Consider the following 27,226-nt stretch of genomic DNA (forward strand, 5'->3'; position numbering starts at 1 on the left):
AACTACATTTTAATACCTTTTATGAAAGTGAGAAGTCACCTAGGATATAGGATTTAGAATCACTTCAATTCATTAGTATTTATTGAATGCCTACTATGTTCTAACTGCATTATTTGTGACTGGCAGTAATTGGTTTATGGAGTTAATGGAAGAAAATGTTTGAAATCAGGTAAATATAGAAAGTTTGTGATAAAATGGAAGCAAAATTATACTTACACTTTGTTTTTTTCAAGAGTAGGAGCAAGAAAAATATATACAAATCACAAATAGATTTCAACTTATAATAGAAAGGGCTTCTCAAAATATATATGTCTGAGAATGCAAAGGACTATCCCCAAAATATGTCAAGTTCCTTGTGACTGGATATATTTATAGAAAAATTTGATAGTCTATAATTGGAAAAATTTTAAAGGAAGTTTTATCATTGAATAGAAAATTGGAAATTGCATCCCCTGAGATCTTTCTAGACCTGGTTATATTTTTTGCGGGGGCCAGTGCAAAACAAAAAGGTGAAGCCCATTGCTCAAAAACTATTATGAATTTTAAGATGGTGATATGAGAGCATTAAACCAAACTGTGGGGCCTTTCTAAACTTGGATTCCTATGTGCGTCTTGGGTCACATGCATGAGAAGCAAACTCAGTCTTACTGAGCTGTGGGATTCTGCAATACCCTACGGCCTCTTTATTTTTCTGAAAATTTCCCTCCTTCTTCCATTGATGGCTCCTTTGTCTCTCTTTGACATCCTTAATGTGGCATTTCTCATAACTCATCTCTTCATGTGCCATCCTCCTTTCATTATATATTTTTTCTTTTGTGATTTATTTTTCACTCAGTTCTAAACATCACATGCATTTTTTTGACTTCTGAATCTATAGCTTTACACTTCAGAGCATTTTTCTTCATGTTTCAACCATCACCTAAAGCTCAGTGATTTAGAAATAACACCATCTTTCTATTTAAAAAGGAAAAAAAGCAAAATAAAAATCATTCCCTCAGTCCATTCTTGGATTTAACCTCAACCTTTCTTTCCAAACTCTAGGTTCAATCAGTAAGTCTCCTTTTTTCCTGCCTTAAGGTCTTTTCCTTTCAGTCTGTCTTTGTCAAACGTCCTACTCTAGTTGCCATGCATGTTATTTCTTAGTTAACTGTTGCCGTAATTGAGAGGTTCACAGCGAAACCATGTCACAGTCGCTAGAGCCAGAGAACAAGGGTGAAATCTCATCTCCTCTGGTAGTGACAGCCTGCTTTGACCCTATCCATGGGCAAAGACCCATGTTATCTGTGCTTCACTTTTTCATCTGAAAAATGGATATAATGTAGTACTTATCTCAAGGTTATCTCATGTAAGTCACTTAGAACCTAGAAATAGTAAATATTCAGTAATGTTAATTGCTATTTTATTATAGCTTTGCAACGTCTCTTTCCTTAGTGTTTTTCACATTGAATTGTCAAGTAAACAGACAAGGACTGAAATATTGTGTTTACTTTTCCATCTTGTGACCTTGAAAGAGGCCTTTTCCCTGACATCCAAGTGTGGACATGATAGTTTCTACATGTCAGTGTTCTATAAGAATAATAGTACAACACGTAGATGAATGCTTCTATCACAATGTCACTCACTAAATGTGAATGCTCCCCCAGTCTTGCTGGTATTGTTCTTCAAGTACTTCTGCCATTATGGTATATCCATTCTTCAGAACTTACATAAGTGAGTCACAACAGTAACTTTACAACGCCCATGAGATAATATCCCAACTCTTTATACTTCAGACATTCTACCATATGCTTCCATCATACCTTTACATAAGCTCCTCTGCATAAAGCATCCTTTGTAGTCAAATCCATCTGTTCATCACCCAGAAAAACATGTGATGCATCCACCTCACCCTTTTATTCTTCCTATTATCTTCCTCTATCTTCAGCTCTTCCTGTCTATATGGACTCTGCATTTTCAAGTTGAACTCAGATAATAACTCTGCCATGGCATAAATGCACACAACTCTAGCCCAGCACCCTCTTTTATCCCTTGAATTCCTGTAACATGTATATAGTACCTTTGAAACTTTTATATGGCTTTTTTCTTTTATTTCTTCTTTCATTCAGGTTAAGAGCTTACCCTTTGTATTCAGGCAGATTGTGTTTAGATTCCATGTATTAGCTATGAGCTTTGGGGCAAGTTACTTACAATACACTGCATAAGTTTGTTTATTCACCAAACGGAGATAATAATGATGGCTAATTTGTAGGATGTATGTGAGGGTTGAAATAACACATTTAACATTCTTAGCATAATTTATTTGATTTCTTTTCCATAAACAGTTCATATTATTGTTATTGTTGTTGTTTATATGTTCTTATCTATCCCTTGGGGGCAGGGATTGTTTTATGTTTTCATAGTCTCCTAAAATGGGGCCTCTTGCTTTAATTAATTTCTGTTCGATAATTTTTAATTTTTTATTATTTCATTTGAAACAGTTGAAATTTGAATACAAAGAAGCAGTCCCTGGGGACTAAAATGGAATTATGTTTCTTTGGGTAATGTCACTGACCTAGGTAGCAAGCACAGGCTCTGCCAGTAACTGTCACAGGACTCTCCTGTGACATTGGTGTGCTGCCTGCTCCTTAGAGGAATAGAACATTCACAGTAGGGCTAAGGTGCAAACAATGTGGACCATATTTTGTTGGGAACATTGTGTCCAAGACAAGACCATATTTATCTTTGTGTTGCCACATGGTTTGAATGCCACGTCCATCCATTGCTCATGTGGCAATACAGAGCATGGAGCTCTTCCACAAAGTGTTCTATGTTAAAAAGAAAAACGAGGATTGTTGTGTCTGAGCCAAATGGCAGAAAATTTAATTTGTACTCCTGTAACACCAATTACCTAGAAAAATATTGAAAGAAAAAATAAACAGTTGGTCATCATTCTAGACATTTTCAAATACATTGACTGGATACCATTGCTATGAAAAACTTCTGATCTACCTTCTCCAGAGTCAGGAATGTTTGCTTCCTCCTATAAAGTTGTCTATCATCTCATCTCTAAAACTTCTGACACTCTCTCCATTTTGTTAAAAATTATCTGTGTGTATCCTACTGCTTGGCAAATTCCTTGAGAACAAGATCCATATCTGATTTATCTCACATCAATATTGGTTTCAACCCTCATGGTTGCCAATCAATGGCGGACAACCACTGGGATCTGCCTAAGCACATAGGAACAGGGATGGTTTACTCTAAAGATAGAGAGAGGTCTTATAGAACCCAAGGGCAAGGAGTATACTCATAACCTAGAAATGGATTGGAATCAGGCATATGAGTCCTGTAGAAAATGCCAGACACTTTGTTCCTCCCTCCATGCCTCCTCTGTCTTGGCCTCTGATTGACTCATTCATCTCTCCCATGCACAGTGATTTTTTCCACTCCCCAGTCTATATGGCTTATATCAGGAACTCCTGAATTGACATCTTTACTATTAATGTAAGCAGTCTGGGTGGAGACTGGAATCTTATCATATCCAATTTCAGGTTCCCACAGAAGGGAATTTGATTGCCCCAAGATGGATTGGTTGCTTACCTCTAACTCAGTCAATCAACACCTAGCACAACCATATGAATGTATAAGTACATTCCTAGAAAATAGGATATAGTTGCCCAACAGTGGAAGAGAGGAAAAACTCAGAACAAATAACCTTTCCTATCACAGCACCTAATACAATGTCTACTTCAAAAATATCTTTGTAACTTAAATGATGAAAGAATGAAATGATCTGAATTTGCTTCCTGAACTTGATATTCACATAAAACATTTATTTTTCTGGGACATCTATTCTCAGCTGCTTTTACATTTCTGAAAGTATGATGTCTTCATTAAATAAGCCAAATAATACCCAGAGAAATAACATACATCAAAACAGTATTGTATTAGGATTTGCTGGAATAGGGATCAAAAAGCCAAGATATTGGGAGAGTTTTACTAAAACATGAAAAATACCACAAAATGAAAGTGACCTGTGTCATGAAATTATTATATAATTTAAATATCAGTTTAAGCTTTTCTCAGTCTCCATAAAATTTTTGTTTATATTTCTATGGGAATTCAAATAGTAAATTATTGTACACTTGAAACACTGTAATTATTGTACCAAATTTTCTTTTTCTTTCCCTTTCTTTCTTTAGCCTTTTCTTTTTTCTCTTATACCTGCATAAGAAAAGTTTTTCCATCAAAAATTTAGGTGATTTTTTCCCCACCCAATCTTTAGGCTGTGGCTAATTCTGTGATTAGAAAACAAATGAAATATCATTTTGGTAAAATTCCTTCTAGATTGTTATAGATGTTTGATTACATAAGTTTAGGCTTTGAACACACTCAGAACTTCTGGCTGCTGAGACATTTTTAGATCAGAGTACAAAATGAAGACGGTAACCAGGCAACGTGCTTCTTGTACAGTTATTAAAAATAAAATGTGAAGCTTCCACGAAGCAGAATAATTCTCTGACAAGTTTGTCTGCTTTTTTGTGTTGTTGCCTGGAAAAATCGTAGGTTCCATTTGTTGAAGAGTTCAATACTTTCTATGGGTTAAAATCATTATTTTGTAAGATTATGATTGTTGGAAAATTATATACACACATGAATGTAATTATTATAATTTGATATGATTGAAAAATTTTTAGACATTTCTGCACAAAAAATTTATGTATGATGAATGTTTACAATATCTACTATGGAAACATAAATCTGACCTTGCATTCATTAGGATGGCAAGGTTGAATAAACACATGTGCACTCTACATCTAGTGGAGTATTATTAATTAAAATTTTGGAAAGCTTTCATATAATGAATGGCAATTTTCAAAGAATGGCACTAAGTTGCAATCAATTATGGCACACATTTTAATTTTAATTTTATATTTCAGATGACATTTAAGCATGTCATATTATCTGAGTAATCATGATAAATAGCAAGAACAAATATGCTCAAGTTCAGGGACCTTGTCATCTGTGTTTTTAGTATCTAGTAACTCTTCTGGGGCTGTGTGTAAAATGGACAAAGGAGTATTAAATTGCATAATATTCTAGAGTGGATGTTGTCAACCCAGACTGCACGTCAGAGTTGCCTGGAAAGTTAAAAACGCTGATGCCTAGGCCCATCAGTCTGGCTTGGAGTCTAGGCATAGGTATACATTTTTTTAAGTTTCGTACATAAATCCATTGGGTAGCCATGGCTATAAACTACTGTTCTACATGTAGATATTCTAAAAATACCACCTTTAGCACTGAGCAAGAGTTTCTAGGAGTAGAAACACATAGCAGTGTTTGCAGATTGTTACAGCACAGTCCTGGGGATACGTGCCTGCAGACGTCTTGTTGAAACGCCCTCTCTATGAAAGGCAGAGCTCAGCTGGCGGATGCTTTGTGATTGTCTGGGACTTCACATGGCCTTCTCTGGCTAGGTAATTGGGCCTGTAGCCCATCTGGGTGCTTACTGTAGTGCTTCTTCCTGGATGCTGAGAAAGTGAAAGAGAGGGTCTCAGAGTTAATGAGACACAGAAAAGAGACTCTGGTAGATGACTGATTATTGAAGGCTAGGTTAAAAAAAAAAAACAAAACAAAGATAAAGAAGAAACTGTCCTGGAATCTTGTAAGATAGTCTTTCTATGTAATTAGAATCTTCACAAGGTAGGCTCTAACACTGACGGCAGTTGGGGTGCCATTCTACACAGTGTGTGGTTTTGCACACATGTGCATGTGTGTGTGTCCGTGTGTGTGCCATACACTTCAGGATACGCTCCCTTTCAACTTTGACTTTTTCTCCCACTGGAAACCTTTTGGTGGCTCAGTAAGAAATGATAAAAAATTCTAAGCTTTAAGTTCTACAGAAAAAAGTCTGTATAATGCAAACAATAAGATCAAACTAAAGATACCGTTCAATCCATAAACAAGTTTTGCAATATACTCTACTATTCTTGGTTTCCTATAAAGACAGTACCTACAATCTATCACATTTCTTTAATAAAAATACTGAGCAGATTACAATAAGCAAAACACCATAGATTTGTCATTCATATCTTCCCAGAGATGTTACAGAACTAGAGTTCTTTGAGAGCAGAGATCAGTTTTTTTATGTCCAATATATAAAATCCATACAAAGCATTTAGGCAAAAGCTTCAGGCATAGTAATCACCCATTAACTATTAGATTGTATTATCATAACTTAAGTTTCCATATCTGAGAATAGTATGTGATAATATAATAACTTCCCAGGAACAATTTGTTGAAAATATGTAATCATGTCAGGATGGCATGTAACTTTTATCTTAAAAAATGCCTCAAGCACTCAGCTGCACAGAAGCTGGAGACTAGCCTCCTTAGGACTAATTATCATGATTGATTGGTGATGTCTGTCATGGTTGCAGATGGAGGGAGTGGTGACATGAGTATGCTTGTTATATCTAGTTTTGATAAAGTCATAAATGAGAGATTTATACTTACACTTGTGAAAATTTGCTATGCATGAAAATAGGAATTAACTTATCTGGAAGAAACTTCTACAATATTTTACTACATGCAAGCAACTGAATATTATATAGCATGGACACATATTTTGGTGGTATATATTTTATATATTACATACATGTTTTTGTTTCACATTTAATGTTTTGTGCTTTGCTTTATATTTATGGTTTATATAACTATAGTAAAGAATCAGATAACATGGATGAGCTAAAAGTAAAATAAATATCACCAACCCTTCAGTAATAACCCACTATTGATGTTTGATGAGCAATATATATATTTAATTAATATTATATATAGTAAATATATAGTATATTAATGCTATATATTTAATATATATGAAAATATAAAACTTTTTGAAAATGTAATTATATATTTAAATATATAGCTTTCATAAATACATATATAACTATATTTTATATGTATTTATATATATCATATAAAATATACTATCAAAGTATTTTTAACTTTTTCAATATAACATACTAATATGAATTCCAAGTTCCTAGAGTTGCTCTTAAAAACTGTAATTTCCTGTCTGTCAAATTCTGATGACTGCATACTCTTGCAGCATATAAATATTATTTAATCATCTGTTTTGAGAAATTGTGATGGTTCTAAATGTTTCTTGTTATGAAAAGTGCTCTAATCATCATATTCACAACTACTTTTACAATATTCTTTTATAGAAATTATCAAACACACATAGAAGCAGAGCGAATTGTACAATGAACTCCCGTGAACTGATAACCTAGCTTCAAATGCCATAAATATTTTACTAATCGTGTTTTAGCTATCCCCTTTGAACTTTTATTTTGAAGAGACAGTTCAGATAAAATTGCAGACATTACCATATTTTTCTGTGTATAATGTGCACTTTTTGCTCAAAATTTGAGGGAAAAATAAGGATGCATCCCATACATGAGTAGTGCTAATTCCGTACCTGTATAAATGTTTCTAATTCTTTTACTTATGCTTATGTGTTAAAAGTGTAACTAGAAAGCAATAATGATATCCATATGCAAAATAATATACTGGAATATGATCACTGGTTTTGTTTCTAAATATAAATAAATAAAAATTGAATTATAAAATCTAAATGAAAGATTTTTTTTCCTGAAAGTTTGGGCCAAAAATGGGGGTGCACATTCTAAACAGCAAAATATGGTGTATCTTCTCACCTAAAATATTTCAGAAAGTATTTCTAACTGATAAGTACATATTATTTACATTATCTCCATGCTATTACCTTGTCTAATAAAATTAATCATTTAGTACTTTATATATCTTTTCTTAGAAATGCCCTGGCTGGTATGGCTGTTGGTTGGAGTGCCATCCTGTAACCAAAAAGTTATGGGTTCAGTCCTCAATCAGGGCACATGTCTGGGTTGTGGGTTTGATCCCTGGTCGGGGCACCTGTGATGGGACAGCCAGTCAATGTCTCTTTCTCATGTTGATGTTTCTCTATCATGTTGATATTTCTCTCTCTCTCCCTCTCTTCTTCCTTTCTCTCTAAAAGCAATGAAAAAATGAAATGCATATAGTTATTTCATAGGATAAGTACCTTGAAGTAAAATTGCTAGTTCAAAAGTTTGCACCTATTTGATAAGTTTTTGATATATAGTGATAATATTGTCACAGTCAAGATTGAACAAATTTAACACCCCTGTTCTTATATTCATGGTTACTGGGAAAGAAAGAAAAATGATGGAAATTTGTAATATCTTGAAAATAACATAGTATGGATGGAGGAAAGGGAAGGTGAGAAAGGTATGGGGGGAGGCAAGAAATTATAGTAATGACCATAGAATCCCAAACCCAAGATAATGCTGTAACCTATACAAGTGATTGGTGCCACTGAGTCAGGCTCTTTACCAAGGTTCTGTACAGAACATTTAGCCAACTAAGTCAGGGGTACATGTTGAGCACCATACTGAGTCCTGGGTAGAAGGAAGGAGAGCAGGCACCTTCCACCACACCTGATCCATCACTTCTTCTATATTCTGTAGAAGCATCCTGTGGCCTCAAATGAAATGGGCTCTTCAAGTCTCAACCCCTAAAGCATCCACTAGAGGGCTGGCATTCTATCCTTCATCTCTACTGACTCTGCATCCTGAGTCACCACAGACCAACATAGATTCAGGCTACTAGGCTTACATGGCTGTGCATGGTATAGAAAAACTATTGGGGGTTTGGGGGGCGGCTTTCAAGGATGGAAGGCAGTTGCTTTCTAGCATCTGGAACTGATACTAAAACTATGTACATTAACTAGATGAAAGGAACCTGTATTTACTCAGCAACTTTAAGATGCTAGTTGGTTTCAACTTAATATTTTAAATCTTTACATCTATCTGTAAGGTAGGTATTATTATCCTCATTTTATAGATGGAATAAGTGAATGAATGAATGAATACAAATGTGAATAAGCAAGCACATATATAGATCAACAACAAAAAACCCCCACAAATAATAGAAACCTACGTGATCAACCTAGTATAAATTAAATAGAATACCTAGTAGTTGGCAGAGCCAGGATTCACACTCAGGTCCATCTTATTCCAAAGCCAGGATCTTGATAGCTGAACATTTCATGTGTAGTACCTAGTATTCAAAGTTTCCTAAATTTCCTCATCTCATTCCCTCTTTCTTTTTTCTCACCTGTCATGTGCATCTGTGTTAATTTTCTTTTAATTTAGTTAATATTACTATGTGCCATGGATTGTCCTAAACACTGCATATGTTCTCCCAGGGAAGCCTCATAACAATCCTGTGGAGGAGATACTGTATTGTTATCATCCTCACTTTATAGATTGAGAAACTTGGACTGGTTAGGTTGTTTGCTTAAGATCATGTAGTTAACAAATAGCAAAGCTAGAAATTGAACCCTAGAATTCTAGTTTCAGAGCCTGCTTCTAGCATTTCAACTATTGAACTAACAATGTAATATATACTGTTTGTACCCATATTCATTTCCATATAAGTATGTTCAGATTACATAAAATGTCCTTCTGTTTCCCAGGCAATTTAAAGGAATGAAAAAACAATGGCAGACATCCTAGCATTATATAATAGGCAACATCCCTTTGGAGACATTTTGGGGAATAATCTTGCGAACATTATTCCATCTACCTCATCCATAAAATTTCCCATGGGATTTTCATTCTTTGTGGGATAATTTCCATTGCAATAATTCTTATTTGTTTTCTCAAAAATAATGGCTGGTTTTCCTCACTCTCATCAATATTACTATATACCCAGCAAATCTGTGGGTGCATCTGAGAGTCTAGATTTGTCCCATTAGATCAGTAATGATCTTCTTGCCAAACTGATTTATTTGTCTACAATTTCAATTTACTTCAGTAAATGTTTAGGGGAATTTGAACTGAGACGGGGGTGCAAAGAGGAGTAGGGCACGGTCTCTGACCTCCAGGAACATAGAGTTTCCTGAGAGGCAGACAAGAACTGACTGCCCAAGCACTGCACAGTGCTGGTAGGGCCACGTACACAGGGTATCAGGAGACATGCCACGTGGGACTGGAACCCACTGCAGACATCCTGCAGCAGGTGGCCCCAAACCAAGGGTGAAGGATCCCCAGACCCTACAAATGGGCAAAGTTCATCCCCTTACAGAGACTGGAAATCCCAAATTCACTTACTCTGGTGAATTCCATGTAATGTTTCTCATATATTCTTCCGGGCTAATGCAAGGTTAAATTTCTAACCACGATCCAATTAATCATTATTCAATTATGTTAGAGGAGAGCATCACTAAGATGTGAATTCCAGCTGACCATCGGGCTGGGCTCAGGCAATCAGAGGCTCCTTCTCTGCTCCCCTGTCCTTGGAGTGTGGACTCCGCACACAGTCCCAACAGTAGGAGCCATTTTCCAGGAAGCAGCCCAGATGGAGCAAGGTGTCATTGAGACCATCTGGACTGAATACCTGACTGAACCCAGTTAAGACCTCTATATAAACTTTTAAGATTCCAGTAGGCACATGCCGAGGTCTACTTCTTTTGAAGCACCCAAGACAAGCCTGGTAAGTAATTTCTCTGATTAAATCTGCCACCTACCAATCTGACTCTTTCTTGGGTCTCTCCTGGCCCTCTGTGTACCAGGACCAGTTTCAGAATTCATCTGGGGAATATCCAAGTTTGCAAACCAACAAACTATCCAACTGGTTGCAATTTGTTAGATTATTATTAAAAGGATAGCATATCCCTAGTGATTTGAAATGCTGCTTTTATTCTCTATGACATGAAATTCCTATGTGCAGTTGGGCTTATTTCTGGACTTTCTGTTTTATTCCACTGGTCACTGACTCCTTATTCTTGTGTCAAGACTATTAGTTTTTAATTTTAGGGAATTAGCATGTAACATAGCTGGTAGGGTCTGACCTCCTCTTCCTCACCTCCTTCCTCAACAGCCCCAAACATGCATGTATCCTTGCTTTTCTTTTTCAGAGTTATACTAGTTCTCAATTTTTATATGAACTTTAAAAGCAACATGTCTATCTCTAAGGGAAAAAAATTAGTATTTTTATTAAAATGAAATAAAATTTACAATTTAGCTTCAAGAGAATGGACATAAGGGAAGTCTTAAAACCCTACTTAAAAACAAAAGTCAATCTGACCCAACAGAAAGATACACTTGTTCTTGCATAGTTATTTCTTGGTAGCTATTTTAATTGTAATCCTTTTCACTACATTTTTAAGTGATTTTGTTTGTGTATATGAAGGTAGATGATTCATCTGTCAATTTTATTTTCTACTGCTTTCCCAACTCTGCTATGTTTTTAGTAACTTTTTCAAGAATATGTTCTCAGGGGACTGAGATAGAATTTCTCATTTCAATGGAGTTTCAGCAAAGGTGAATTAAAGTAAGAGATGCATATCTTGATGGTGGAAAAGCTCACTGCCGACAATGCCAACCACATATGTCTTACAAATGTTAGAACCATCAGAGGTGGTGGAGAAATATTGTGGGCAGAAGAGTGCAGGCCCCCAGAAGAGAAAAGCCGTTCCTCAGCACCTGATGGTAGCTGCTACACAGGAATAGGGTCTGTGTTACCAGATCTTCTAACATTGCAAGTATGTAAAGCCAGAAATCTGGACTTACAAGCCAAATCTTCTGGTTTTTAAATTAGTTTTAAAAATAGTCTGGGACAAAATAGAAAGGACAATTCTATCGGTGAAACATGTTTGCCAAGCCATCAATTTGCAGCATCTGAAAAGAAATGTTGTCCTTCAGACCAGACAGAAACTGTAGAATGTTATACTACCACAGGATTTATTTTGCTTATTAGGGGAGTATCAGTTTCCTGGGTTTACCATAGCAAATGACCATACATTCAGTGGCTTAAAGCAATAGTAATTATTATTTTACAGCTCTAGAGGCTGGAAGCCCCAATTCAAGGTGTCAGCAGGGCCATGCTCTGGGGGAGGACCCTTCCTTGCCTCTTCTCGTAGCTCCAAGTTTCCTTGGTTTATGGGTGCATCACTCCTGTCTCTGCCTCCACACTCATATGACCTTCTCCATGGTGCCTTCTCTGTGTATCTTACAAAGAAACTTGCCATTGGATTTAGGGCCCTCACAGATAATCCAGGATGATCTCATTTAAGGATCCTGAACTTGATTAAATTTGCGGTGTAATAATTTGTTGTCATTCAATATCCAAATATATTCCAAATAAGGTCACACTCACAAGTTTAGAGGATTAGGACATGGACATATTTTTCAAGGGCAACAGTTCAACCTACTACAAATGGCTTATGTCATAGACATAGAAAAGACCATAAAACAAATACAGATCTCTTTTTAAAAACTGCTGTTCTGATACATTATCTTAGTAGCAGGGAATGTAAGTTCCCCTGCTTCCTCACCTCACTGATGTTTCTGTCTTCCTTTCTCTCCCCTTCCCTTCCCTCTTCCCTTTGCCTCCTTTCCTTCTGTTGCTCCTCTTCTCCCTCTCTCCCTCCACTTTTCTCCTTCTCCCTTTCTCTATTCTCACATTCTCTCTCTCTCTTCCTCCATCCCTCCTTTCTGTCTTTTCTCTTCTTCCTTTTACTCATTGATTTATTCATCTGTGTGTGGGGGGGGGGGCTTTAACGCAGCACCCCCCCCCCCCACAGATGAAGAATAAGTCTACCAAGACAGGATCTGCTTGGGGAGGAGAGGTGGCCAATCTCTCAAAGGAGAAGGGCCAAGCACCTTTCCCTCCATGGGCTTTTATTAGGTTCATTGGCATAGGAATGCAGATAAAGCTCATCAATCATTGTCAGCCAGTAAGGGTTAAACAATACAGGATTTACAGAGAACTTTGAGGGCTTATTCTGAGCTACAGCCAATCAGCTAGAGGGCCATAAAACTTAGGCGCCAGACTCATCTCAGGTCTGGACCCTTATCTTTTAAGCTGAGGGTACAAATTAAGTAGGTTTCACAGGAATGTACGTATTTTTCTTAGGCCTGATTCCCCAGGGAATCCGCCCCTCCCAGCACAGGACTGTACCGCCCTCTGTTATCTTTTCAGGTTTAAGTCAGGCAAGGGAAGTAAAGCAGCCAAGAGATTAGGAGACTTCCTGCAGACAGAATGAGGACTCAGGCTATTTCAAAGCCGAGGGGCGAGGGTCCATCACCCCCTTTTGCCACAGCCCCCCAGAGTCCTTCCCTGCGAGCTTATCCCTAGTGACCAGAGCCTGTCTTAGGTTGATCCTCCCTTGAGGATTCTTACCTGTCATTGGCTAACTGGCCAAGCTCAGGGCCAAGCAGGGTGAAGGGGGCAGAGGTGGCACACCTGCCAGGGAGATAAGCTTTGTCTCCTTCACGGCTTATGGTCCCAACTCTGACTCAGCCTTAACCATAGAGGGTTACAGCCTCTGAAACCAGGCAGGGCAGTTCCCAACATTCATCTATTCTGTTAGTATTGTATTCATGAGCTGTGCCAGGAGCCATGTGTTTCTGAAACATGAGTGCACCTTCCTGAGTTAAGAGCAGACCAGGAAGAGCTAAGAGCCTCCCTTTTATGGACTAGTGACAAGCAAGCATGGGGTGTTCCCTGCCATTTAGTCTGACAGGGATGTTCTGACCTTCAGTGTGTGACTTGTGTGGGTAAAGAAATGTTCAGGTCTACTGCTTATTTTCTGATACCACGTGAAGCCACATTAGTAACTGTCAGTCTCCCTTCACACTGGACATCCAGGTAACTGACCCCCTTTCAACAATCTGATAGCTTTCCTTTTGTACCACACACTTGTGGCAGCATTATTCCTTCTCAGCAGGAAAGATCACCTCCCAGATGCTCTGCCCAGGAGGAACGACATTTCTATAAACTTTCATGCTCTTGTCTCAGCCACAAATCAGGGGTTGTTTAAGGGCAGCACCCCAGTTAAAAGAGGAAAGAACCAGAGAAGCATAGTCATAATGTCAGCTAAAGCTCCTATTGTTATTTCTATGCTGTTCTAAGTTTACTTCCAAAATTATAGGAATGTTGCATAACATATAACCAATGGGACATTTGCTTCAGAGCCACCTGGAGATTAGTTTCTCAAATTAAAATAATCTCCTCCAAAAAAGGAACAATTTCATTATGGGAATTTCACCTGCTCCATATAAAAGAATGATCTTTCTCTCCTTTAACATAAATCTGATTCTGTTTCCTGTGAGCTGAAATCCTAGTCTCAATGCCTTGGGTAACATCAAAAGACTCTGACAATTTCACTAAGAATACCTTTATTGTATATCCAGATTGCTTTTCTTCTGAGCTCCAGTGGAATGAGAAAATGTCTCAATTCACTGTGATACACACACACACACACTCACACACATTAGATTATTACAGTTATTCTAATTTTTGTTTCTATTTCTGTTGCACCTTGGTGACTGTATTAAATCATCTATTCCTAAAAAAGGTAGGTAAAATCTTTAGGCTGCAGAAACTATAATGACACATCAAGGGAGATGGGTTAGTGGCTGAAGGCAGAGGGAAAGCTTTGGACCAGTGTGTATCAGAAACTCAGTATCTACTAATAAATAAATCAGCAGTATGGAGTGTGCCTAAACCCAAAGGCTGTCAAGTACGTTCCAAGGCATTGCGAATGTATGGAACAGCAGAGTCTCTTTTGAAAACTTAAATATCCCATAGACAATTTTAGTCTTTATGAGTGAAAATGAGAAGGCACCAATAAGAATTAATTTATCTTTTGCCATAGCCCTGCTAAAAAGAAGTAAACACATTGTTAGGCCCTGAAAGAAATGTGATTCAGCTGAGGCAAATCAGCACATTCACTAAACTGAATGCCATCTATTTGACCTCTGCTTCTGCTCCTTTGAATTGTCTGAGAGCTCTGTTTTCTGAGACTGGCTTTTGCTGCAGCACCATCAGCCCACGTAGTCAGCTTTACTGTTTTGATTGACTCACCCATTCCAATTCCTACCATGTACTAGCAGACCTTGGAGATATTGTGGCCTCAGTTCCAGACTACCACAATAGGGTATTACAATAAAGCAAGTCATAGTCATTTTGCTGGTGGAGGGCCTTAAAACACCAAAATATAATATCTGTGAAGCTCAGAAAAGAGAAACACAATAAACTGGGGTATGCTTTAAATGTTTTGCTCTTCCACCTATTGAACCACCCAGTTGCCTAGTGGAACTGATGGCTGATGTAGTAGTTTGGTGATGAGGCATTTAATAGAGAAAGTAGGTGGCATAATCAGTGGGCTGCAGCAGTGGCCCAGAGCCTTGGTTCACAATCTTTGTGGAACATGAGAATCTCCTGGGGAACTTGGGGGTTAAGGGGGTGGGGAAACCCAGGGCTACTACATCCACGAACCTGGTCTCCATGTTCTTTATCAGCTCTCTAGATGATTGTGATACCCACCGAAAAGTGTCAATCACTGCTTGGTAATATGGAAGTCAAAAACCAGAGTCTAGCATTGGGAGACCTGGGCTCAAATTCCTCTCTAAATTGTGTCTGCTGATTAAGACACATAAGATTAGTGCCTACTTCCTAGGATTTATGTGGCACTGAATGAGAAAATGGATGCAACATGCTTATTCTTTGTGTAATTGTAAATATTGGTGCAATTTTTTTATACAATCAAATCAAAATCTGGATGACATCAGAATTTTTGACAACTATTTGGAAGATGACTTTTTAATATATTTATTCATTCATTGGATAAAGGTTTATGCCATTCATTTATTAGAATTTCAGTAGCAATAATAGATTGCATATACATAGAAGGTGGTCCATTCATATTTGTTGATTTTGAGGCCTAGTTTTCCTGGGACAGTTTGTAATACTAGAGTGACTTCAGTATTCCTGAGGCATAGCACATGCTATTCCATCTGAATAAATGTGTAATCTCTGCCCATCCCCCTCTCTCAGTAAAACCTATTTCTTTTCTAATCTATGTATCTAGTCTCTCCAGGAAGCTCCCTCTCACTTCCCAAAACAGTTATCTCTCTCTGTGTGAGCTCCCAAAATATCATATACCCTTCCTTCATGGAAGTCATCACGGCTATAATTTTATATTTAAATATAATTTTTTAAAAATCTCTATTTCCCACCAGGATGACTATCAATCCCATGAGGAGCCAGGTATGTTTTAATCCCAAAATATGTAAGTGCAGCGAATAGTCCTGTCACAGAGTAGATGCTCAGTAAATACTTCATGGATGAGCATGCCTGTTGGACAACCACAGTTACTATTATTCTTTATCAGGCACAATGCTGAGTACTTAACAAATAATAAGTAACTTAATCTTAATAACAACCCTATGAGGTAGATGTTACTACTAACACCATTTCACAGATGAGGAAACAGACACACAATAGCTGAGTAATCTGCCCAAAGTCACACAGCACAGGTGGCAAACACAAGGCCCGCAGGCCGAATCCAGCCCTCCACCTTGTTTTATCCTACCCAGCACCTTGTTTCTACCCAGCAGCAGTACCAAGCTCCTTGCCCCTAGTTAAGGAGTAGTTACATTTATACAGTCCTAAAATTACATTCAGCCCTTTGAGGGCAACTGTGAGGCTGATGTGGCCCCAGGTGAAAATGAGTTTGACACCCCCGTCATACAGGGTGAAAGTGGCAAAGCTGAGTTCGAACCCATGTTTCATGTTCACCACTACACTATGTCACTGCCCTAACCACAGAAAGTGCAGCTCTCATACAAGTCGGCAGTTCTAGTCTCTAGCAAAATATCGCGAAGCAAATGCACAGACATACCTGGGAGATATCACCGGTTTGGCCCCAGACCCCCATTGTAAGTCAATGTCATAATAGAGCCAGTTGTAACCTTTTTGTTGGCAGAGGATCTCACCTTTGATTTGTAAAAAAAAAATTACAATTATGAATTTCAGTAAGGTACAGAGCAATAAAAGGAGGTATGTCTGTATGCTGTGTTGGTACTTGGCTGAGGGCCCTGAATTTTCCCCTCAAGGCCATGGACTCAGAAGAGATGGTAAAGACACAGGGGTATATCAGGTTCCCTTCTTAGAAACACTGAGACACAGCACAGAGACTGAAATGCCAGGGCAAGAGCCCATAGAGATAATAGGAAACACAGGTGAGGGAAGCAGTCTTGGAGGCTGCAATGGGGAATATAGAGCAAGTACCCCCCAAAATTCATCAACTGGCAACAGCATGCTCTACGTCTCCTGGAGTCAGCTACAGGCTCCAGGATGGCAAGGTACAGCTCCTGCCATACTGAGCGAGGTACTAAGCAAAAGTCTCAACTACAAAAGCAAAGTGAAGACTCTCTCATCTGAACCAAGGGAACATTTGAGGTTGAAAGGGTGATAATGCTGATATCTAACCATTTGGGCTGGAATTACTCAAATCCCACCTGATGAAGTTCAGGATTTGCTCTAGAGCAGTGGCCCCCAACCTTTTTGGCATCAGGGACCAGTTTCATGGAAGACAGTTTTTCCAAGTACCTGGGTGGGGGTGGGGGTGGGTGGTTTGGGGTTGATTCAAACACATTACATTCAAGCTCACCTCCTGCTGTGAGGCCTGGTTCCTAACAGGCCCAGACTGGTGCCTTCATGGCTCGGAGGTCAGAGAGCCCTGCTCTAGAGTCCTGCTTCTCAAAGTATGGGCAGTATGAACATCACCTGGGGCTTGTTAAAAGTGCAGCCTCGGTCAGAACCAAGATGGCGGCGTAGGTAGACACACTGCGCCTCCTCGCACAACCAGAACTGACAGAAAATCCAACAGCAAGGGGGTCCAACACCAAGGAAATACAAAATAAACATTCATCCAGACCCGTAGGAGGGGCGGAGACAGGCACCGGGGTGGAGAGGACTCACGTTGCCATGGCGGGACTGAGACTGGCGGAGTGTGGGACAAATGGCGCAGGCAGTCCGAGCACTAGCAGACCCCGCAACCCTACATTTGTGCAGATAAACCCAGAGGGCCGGGCTGGGAGTGGTGGAGAGCGGGGCAGGCAGAGCAGTGGGTAGCACCCCGGGACCCCACATTCGCACACAGATAAATCAGGCTAATGGCAGGGAGCGAAGGCGACTGCGCAACCCAGGGCTCCAGCTCCGGGAAATAAAGCCTCAAACCTCTGATTGAAAGCGCCCGTGGGGGTTGGGGCAGCAGCAGAAGAGACTCCCAGCCTCACAGGAGAGGTTGTTGGAGAGACCCACAGGGGCCTAGAGCGAGCACAGGCCCACCCACCCAGGAACCAGCACCAGAGGGGCCCAGTTTGATTATGGGTATCGGAGTGAAAGACTGAAATCCGGAGGAGAGTGAGGCAGGTGCCATGGCTCCCTCTCGGCCCCTCCCCCACGTACAGCGTCACAGCACAGCGACCAGCGTTACCCCCCCCAACACCTAAGGCTCCGCCCCTTAAAGTAACAGAAGCGCCAAGACAAAAAAAAAAAAAAAAAAAATGGCCCAAATGACAGAACACTTCAAAGCTCCAGAAAAAATATAACTAAGTGAGGAAGAGATAGCTAACCTATCGGATGCACAGTTCAAAGCACTGGTTATCAATATGCTCACAGAATTGGTTGAATCTGTTCGAAAAGTAGATGAAAAAATGAAGCCTATGCTAAGAGAAACAAAGGAAAATGTACAGGGAACCAATAGTGATGAGAAGGAAACTGGGACTCAAATCAATGGTGTGGACCAGAAGGAAGAAACAAACATCCAACCAGAAAAGAATGAAGAAACAAGAACTCGGAAAAATGAGGAGAGGCATAGGAACCTCCAGGACATCTTGAAACATACCAACATCCGAATTATAGGGGTGCCAGAAGGAGAAGAGGAAGAACAACAAATTGAAAACTTATTTGAACAAATAATGAAGGAGAACTTCCCTAATCTGGCAAAGGAAATAGACTTCCAGGAAGTCCAGGAAGCTGAGAGAGTCCCCAAGAAGCTGGACCCAAGGAGGAACACACCAAGGCACATCATAATTACATTACCCAAGATTAAACGCAAGGACCTACATCCAAGATTACTGTATCCAGCAAAGGTGTCATTTAGGATGGAAGGGAAGATAAAGTGCTTCTCAGATAAGGTCAAGTTAAAGAAGTTCATCATCACCAAGCCCTTATTATATGAAATGTTAAAGGGAGTTACCTAAGAAAAAGAAGATCAAAAATAGGAACAGTAAAAATGACAGCAAACTCACAGTTATCAACGACCACACCTAAAACAAAAACAAGAGCAAACTAGGCAAACAACTAGAACAGGCACAGAACCATAGAGATGGAGATCACATGGAGGGGTGTCAATAGGAGAGTGGGAGGGGGAGAGGGGGGAAAGGTACAGAGAATAAGTAGCATAGATGATAGGTGGAAAATAGACAGGGGGAGGGTAAGAATAGTGTAGGAAATGTAGAAGCCAAAGAACTTATAAGTATGACCCATGGACATGAACTATAGGGGGGAATGTGGGAGGGAGGGGGTGGGCAGGATGGAGTGGAGTGAGGGGGGGAAATGGGACAACTGTAATAGCATAATCAATAAATATATTAAAAAAAAGAAAAAAAATTAAAAAAAAAAACAAAAAACAACAACAAAAAAAAGTGCAGCATCTTTGGTTTCCACCCCAGGTCTTCTGAATTAAAATCTGCATCTTATGAGAGCCCTAGGAAAATCATGTATAAATGCATTTGGGAAGCAAGAGCAGTACTCAGTCTATGTGAGTGTGGCCAGCAGGCCCGCTATAAGGAGGAGGTGGAGAAAGCTGAGCCAATCAGACATGTGAGTGACAAGGACAAAGATTTGGGCTGAGAAAACCTGCCCTTCATCCACTTCCTGTCTTTGTTCATGCAGCCAGCCTCTGTGGTGTGTACTTTCTTTCCAAAAATCTGTTGGTTCTCATGTAGAACAGAGGGAAGTGGAAGTGGCTGCTGCTTTCCCTTCCTTTTCTCTTTTAAATGTTCCACAGTCACCTACCTCCATATGAACCACAAACTAGTTTTCCCTTCATCATATCCTTCTGGATATCAGCAGACACAGGCTGAAGAGACTGGCATTTTGAAGTGATACACTTTTTAAACAAAGAGGTTTCCTATAGAGATGTTTTCTTCCAGGCTGGCTTTCCAAGGCTAATATTTGAGCCACTTTAATTGTTCCTATTCTGAATTTGGCTAGGATTGAGACCTGTGGCATGTGGCCAAAAAGTCTGTTTCTGAAGCCTCTTTATGTTTTATTGTGGACTCTTCTTCCTTAAGAGTGTGTTGTTGTTTGGGCATTGCATCGAGAGGGGCTTGGAGTGCTGATATAATGAAGGAGTGTTTCAGTTCAGCATAACAAACAACCTCTAATGTCATGACTTAAAAGATAGATTCTCACAGTTCTGCAACTTGTTTGGTCTTAGCTAAGTGCTTCTTCTACTGTAATTGGCTGGGAGTTGGAGGTGGGGGGGCTGGAATAGGCCAGAAGGCTTTGCTGAGAGGGTTGGGGTCTGGCTGGACTACTCTCTTGCCACACGACCTCACCGCAGTCAAGACTCCCAGGTCACAGCAGCTGGATTGCAAGTAGAATTCTTCAAGAATAAGCCACAGGGGCACAGGTTTCCCAGACTCTGCTTGCATGACACCTTGCAATGTCCTGTGGATAAGAAAGCAGGGTATAAGAGAGGGTTATACAAAGGCAGAAAGCCCAGGTAGTATGGTCCACCGGGGCCATGTATACACAACCCACCACCATTGCTCAATCTGATCTACCACCCCATGCTCCCACCCTGTGCACAGAGCAAAGATGAAGAAAATGAAAGTTGGTCGCCAGTTATTATTGGTAAATGTGTGCATGTATGTACATGGACAAGTGCATACATCTAGTGATCTTGGAAACAGAGGACTCATATTTTCCAAAGATTCCCCTTTATTTGAGAGTATTATATTATACTACTTAATAGTCATCTGGAGGCAGGGTTATGGGAGAAGAGTGACATGGGAGGAGGGCTTCAAGCCAGATAGATTAATTAACCAGTACTGATATCAGAATGAGATCAGATGCAACAGCTGGGTTACTCCTAAATCAGTGAATGTGGTGGCTGTAAAAGGACAGTTGGCTGGGTATCTGATCAAGACATCATTATGTCCTATCATGTCCTGACAGTAGCCTGAAGAATGACGTAAGAGTTATAAAACATTCTTTTCTATTTTCCCTAAAATGATATATAGTCTCCTTTACTTTATAGGTCTTTTTTCTTTCCTTTTTTATGGTCTTGTTTACTTATTTCAAGTTTTCTATTTATAGTAGGCTTATTATATGTCAGGCCATGAATTCAGTGCTGGAAATGTAGTGGTGAATTAAATTAACCTGACATTCTTCTCTCATGTAGTTTAGAGTCTGGAACTATATTTTTTCTTTTTTCTTTTTTTTTATTGTTGACACTATTACAGATCTCCCCCATGTCTCCCCTCTTGTCCCCTTCAACCCAATCCCTGCCCCCTGGAGCTATATTTTTAATGGCCCTAAAATTAAGGGAAAATTTGGAATAATTGAACTAATGTGAGAGTAAGTTCATCTTTTTCCATGGTCTTGACCTTAAATTTTGTGAGTTCCCAGACTTCCCACTGTTATAAACAAACTGAGGAAGAAGGTGACGTCACCTTTATTTTTCCAGATAGATGAAAGGAAGACCAGAAAGTTAAGTGTGTACTTGCACATGTTTCTACATCTTAGTGAGACTGGGGAGCTGGAATTCAAGCCCAGGCCTTGTGATACTGAATCCAATCTGATTCTCACAAGACCATGTGCCTTCATTTGAATATTTAAAGTTGTACCATGCTTCTGAGGTAGTTAGAGTTTCCTGGAGACCTGGCCTTCTGAATCTCTACTCATCTCAAACTCTTCATGAATAGTTAATATTGAGTTAATATTGACCTCAATTTACCTGTGGCTTCTTCAAAAATTTAATTGTACTTTGACTAGAAAGTCAGTTACATATGGGATATTAGTAAATGAAAGAAGGTTCTTAAAATGATGTTCACAGTAGGTCAGTAGCTCACATGGTCAGGGATGCAGAATGTGATGAAATCCTTGACCTTGGGCACATTGTTTTATCAAACCTCTGTTTTTCATCAGCAAAATGGGAATACTAGTAAGTGCTGCATAGATTGTTGAGATGAGTAAAAGAATCTGTGTGAAGTAGAGTCTGGTCCATAGGAAGCACTAAAGTTACCAGTTATTCTCTTTGATGATGATGGTGATAGGTGCTTTGTCCATCTCACCAGAGATGCAAGGCATGTCATGAGCACTGTGTCATCCCCAAGTTCTCTAATGCAGATTTCATTGTGAAAATGTCATTGATAGGCCACATATCTGCCTGACAGATTATCTAGAGATATAGGTATTGGTTAACATTAGATTTTTTTTTCTTCTAGTGATTTTTTTTTTCTTTGATTGACACAAAAGAGCATTCAGCCTACTAAAAGAAAGAAAAAACACAGCTGGTATTTCTATTTTCAAACATTCCTGCAGTGGCCCACAAGCAATGACCTTTTCACTTAACTCCCTTTAGGGTTTGATGCCTATTTTACATCCCGCACGCTTGAAAACAACAGAAGAAATGTCTGGTTTGCCGAATACTGGGAGGAAAACTTCAACTGCAAGTTGACGATTAGTGGGTCAAAGAAAGAAGACACGGATCGCAAATGCACAGGTAATTTCATTCTCATTGTCCCGTTACTCCACATGGCCAGTGTGAAAATGTCTGCATGACTGACAGAAGGAAGCTTGGCTGGAGACAAATTGAAAAAGTAAATTGAATTTTACTAGATTGTTTAGAAACTGAAACAGGAGCATAAGTCTTTACAGGACAAGAGAAATACAGACAATATTCTATTATATTCTGTCTGTCCATCTAGCAGTAATTGACATTCTCGTTGATTCTTTGAATTCAAAAGGGGTTGTGCTGCGTTGAATGCTCTGTCTGATAACTATTAGTTCATATTGTAGCCAGATGTAGGAAGTTATGTTCACATAGACAGACATCTCTAACAAATTTCACATCAGCACTGGGTTCAACTGTTGCCATGGACGGTATATTTGATTAAGGAAACAAAGTACTTGGGTTTAGAGTAATGAGAGTTTCAACTAATTTTCATCACATCAAAGTTAATGATTCATCTGCTATTTAAAATATGCTTAAAAACAGTCACCCAGCCTCATATGTAACTGTGCATAATTATTCCAAGTTAAAAACACATGTGTGTATGCCTTATCTAGGTAGTAGTAGTCAGAAGGCAAAGTTACGTGTTCATTTGTTGATTTGTTCACAAATGTTTATTGAGCAACTCCCTTCTGGGAAGCAATTACTAGGCACTGGTGATCTGATGGGGAGCGACCTGGTAAGGACCCTGCTTTCATGCTGCTTAGAGAATAGTGGGGGGTGGAGAGTCCACATTATTCCAGGGATCTCTCTATGAATACATAATTACAATCTGCAACAAGTGTCTGGGGGCTATAAGAGAATATAACCAAGAAATTTCACTCACTGAAAGCAGAACCTGTCTCAAAAGACCTGCTTGAGAATGAGTAGACATTGGCTGATCAGCGAAGGCAGGGGAAGGGCAAATTGGAGAATAATTTGATGGTGGAATAACATGGCAAAGGGGTTGTGTCAGGAGAAATTGTGGTACCTTTCAGGATGTGAAAAACAAAATAATGTGACTAAAGAAAATAATAGAATGAATGTGTGAGCCGAGGTTGCAAGTGTAGAGATATGGACAAAGGATAAATTAAGTTGGGATGTGTGTGGAACTCGGTCTTTATCTTAAGAGTGCTAGAAATCATGCAAGGATGTGACATGATCTACTAGCTTATCCCCTAGCCCTCTATTAAGCAGCATTCCCCAAGTCTATACTTCAGTTGCCTTGAGTGTTTGTAATGATGACCTTGAAGTCCCACCAAATTCTAAAATGCATTCTGTATGCTCAGGAAAGTCACACACCCATGTTAGATACACTTTCTGTGTTTAGTTAATCTTTGTAATATAGTTCTTTGAACAGCCATTCCAAAATCATCTATTAATTAGGGATAACCTATGTAAAAGATGATACTAAAAACACTATGAATAATGTGAGGATGCTTAATTTTAGGCATTTCCAAGAAGTTTTTGGTAAAAAAAAAAAAAAAGAAAAAAGGAAAGATATGATATGCACAGCAATGTGAGTAAAACATTGATACAAAATAAATAGGCATAATTGAATGTATAACTCAGTTAACTAGAATATCATATTAACCACATTCTCTATGCCATGGTGTATAGCATCAGTGTTTTCGGAAATATTCTTACTGTGTTGGGAGAAAAGGAAACATTAATTCAATGATGACTAGACCTAAGTGACACAAAGCTTTCAAGTGGAAACTGAAGAAATTAGTTTGATGTCTGGATAATTTATCTATGTGACAAGGAATATCCAAGTATACTAGAAGTATCCAAATGATTGGTGGCAGTTTTTTGGTTCTCTCTGACATGTAATAGTCTGTAGAGTGTCTGGAAAGTGGATGGACTGGCTTGTGGTCCTCAGGATTGTTCCAACCAGGGTCAATCCCAGTCTTTTTATATCCTTTAACACAAGCCATTTTATCTTCAATATTTTAAGAATAGCACAACCTTTCTTGATACCCAATCCAAAGGTCTCCTGACCCTAAGAGTTAGACATTCATCCTCCTACCTTCCCTTGCAGTGGCCTAATTTCCATTGATATAGATTCAACCTTGGCAGTGACCCATCCTGCTCATGGGTTGTTGGGGATGCCACTCTCCAAAAGATCATGCACTTGAGCAAGTTTATTGATCATTTGTTTAATCATATTTACAGGAAACACAAACTACATTTGACAGATACTAATGGCATTCATGCTACTTTATAGTAAAGTTACATTTTCTCATGGAAACAGTGCTAGCTACACACACAATAAGGGAAGCTCTTCTAGATCGTTCACCACAGAGTGCTTATCTCTGAGCAGAAAGGTCAGATGTGATTGTTTTTCAAGTACTGTTTATGTTCTGCTGTCTTCACCTCACTTACTGGGTGTTCCCCCTTAAGACTTGCAGGTGTACCCCTGGCACAAAGGCCAGTTTAGAGTATGATCTCTTTGGAAAGAATATTATATTTCTGTGAAGATACTGAAGTCAAGAAACGAAAGAAAAGTACAGAGATAAAGCGGTCTGTGAAACAGAGATTGAGGATGAAAAGTGTTTGAGAAACCATGGGGTTGGGCCTGAAAGAGACCTGGGCTTTGTTCTAAGTTTACTCCTGAGTACCCTGTGAGGGCTTGGACATTATTATTTAACCTCCGAAAGCCCTTCCTCAACTCTGAAATGGGGTTGATAAAACTTAATACCCTAATTTGTTGTGGGAATTAAATTAGAAAATTCAAGTGAATGATCTAAAATCAAACTGGAACATAGTAATAGCCCATGCAAGCTAACAACAGTTCTTTGTTCTGGGGTGAATGCAGTTGCCTGTGAGGGTTTCCTGAAGATCTTATTGTCTTATATCAGCCCTGAGGAAAATCAAGATGCAAGACAAATTCTAAAAGAAAAAATAAAGCCAGGGATTTGAATAAGTACATAAGATGGCCAGGAGCTCTTCACTGGGGTGCACATTAAACAATGGTGTATTGAGGTCTCAAAAAGTGTATAGACAGGTAACACACAATTTTATGTTGTGAATGGAAAATGAACCTTAACGCTTAAGGAATCTCAATGCCAAAATGTAGAAGGTGTGTCCAAGCATCATCGGGTGTTAGACTTGCCTGACACCTCATGTCCCAGATTTTGTAACATTTTATCCCTGATGTGCTGTATTTTTATATGGTTAATATCATCTCCGAGGCCTTTGCTCCCAAACTCATTCTTTAAAATGAGAAGGAGGTTTTGAGAATCTGAATGTGCTTGCTATGGCAGCCCATAAAAATTATCTCTCATATCTTGTGGCTTACACAGAACATTTGTCTAACTAACAATACTGTTTTGTCAAATGCTACTTTGTGAATACTGATTCATCAGTTTCCTCTTTACTGAAAAGAAGGAACTCAGCGTTTAGAAATTCATCATCCCATGAAGGGGACATCTGACTTTCAGAGGTTTGTTTTCCTTTTGAGATGACAGAGGATAAGTTAGTGGCTTTTTTTTTTTTTCTAAAAAGCTACTATATTCCATTGCTAGTGCTTTCAAATCACACAATAAGCAAATTCAGTTTTGATTTAAGTCCCTAATCAACCAACGTTTACTTTGGAAAATGTCAGGGGCTAAAAAGAGCACACTCTGATAAATGCCCACATTTTGGGAGGTCAGATCCCTAAGCTGTGATTTTCTTTACACCTCACTTCTCAAAGCTAATAGTATAAGTAAAGGTCACTTTGTTGGTGGGGCCAAAAAAACCCTGATGAGAAATGGCTGTTAGTGAATAAGCCATGTATTTCTCAAATCTGTTACTCTTATCTGGAACCCAGGCTCAGCAAATCCTGTATAAATTTTAACAGGACTATCAAGGCAAAGAATTACACTCAAGTCAAGTGTTTTGAGAAAATATTTACAGAAAGAATTTATGACCATGCTAATTGGTTCTCCCTGTCATTTTATTATTCTATTCTAAGTTGACCTTTAATTGTTATATAGATGTTGTATTATGACACCTAATTTATTCAGCATAATTGAAGAATTTTCATCAAAAAAGTTATGGATAAATAGTGGCTAACCCTTTGGCACTCTAAGATTTTTTTGAAGCCATTTTGATGAGAAGCAATTTAAAATGCATTTTACACTTTTGTGCTTTCTCTTAAACAGAGATTTGACACTGATTATTTATTACCTAATCTTTATGCAGTTTTTGTTATGATATTGTGTATTAATATGATTCTTTGTTGAAATTTTTATTCTCTGAATCATCTTTAAATCTGAGTCTTGGTTGATGTTTCTCTTATTATGATCACCCTTAAATCTTCCCTGGCCTCCCTCCTAGATGGTTGGTTTCTATCTGTGTGGGAACTGAAATTGTATGTGCTAAATTATTAAAAATTTTATTTAAGTATTTATATCAGAATCATCACAGGAAGGCTAAGGTAAATAACTTTGTGAATTTAGTATAGCATTTATGGTAACTATTTGGGTGAGTTTGCTCATAGAATTTAGAGAGATGTGATGCTAATTATATAGTATTTTCCAAGTTAAAATTATCTGACTGTCACATCTGAAGTCCTCATTGTTCTTAGAAATCTTTAAA

At 38.7% G+C, this 27,226-nt stretch overlaps 1 protein-coding gene across 2 annotated transcripts in view; it reads left to right on the plus strand.

Annotated features, from left to right (window-relative positions):
- The window catches only part of GRM7 (glutamate metabotropic receptor 7), an 838,973-nt gene that overhangs the window by 497,911 nt on the left and 313,836 nt on the right, over nt 1–27,226 (plus strand). For both annotated transcript variants that reach the window (XM_071222185.1, XM_024556576.3), the window contains exon 5: nt 22,514–22,654. In XM_071222185.1, the coding sequence (XP_071078286.1) occupies nt 22,514–22,654 (141 nt within the window). The remainder of the gene's footprint in view (nt 1–22,513; nt 22,655–27,226) is intronic.

Source organism: Desmodus rotundus, chromosome 8 (assembly GCF_022682495.2).
Source record: "Desmodus rotundus isolate HL8 chromosome 8, HLdesRot8A.1, whole genome shotgun sequence".
In the NCBI taxonomy this organism is placed as follows: domain Eukaryota; kingdom Metazoa; phylum Chordata; class Mammalia; order Chiroptera; family Phyllostomidae; genus Desmodus; species Desmodus rotundus.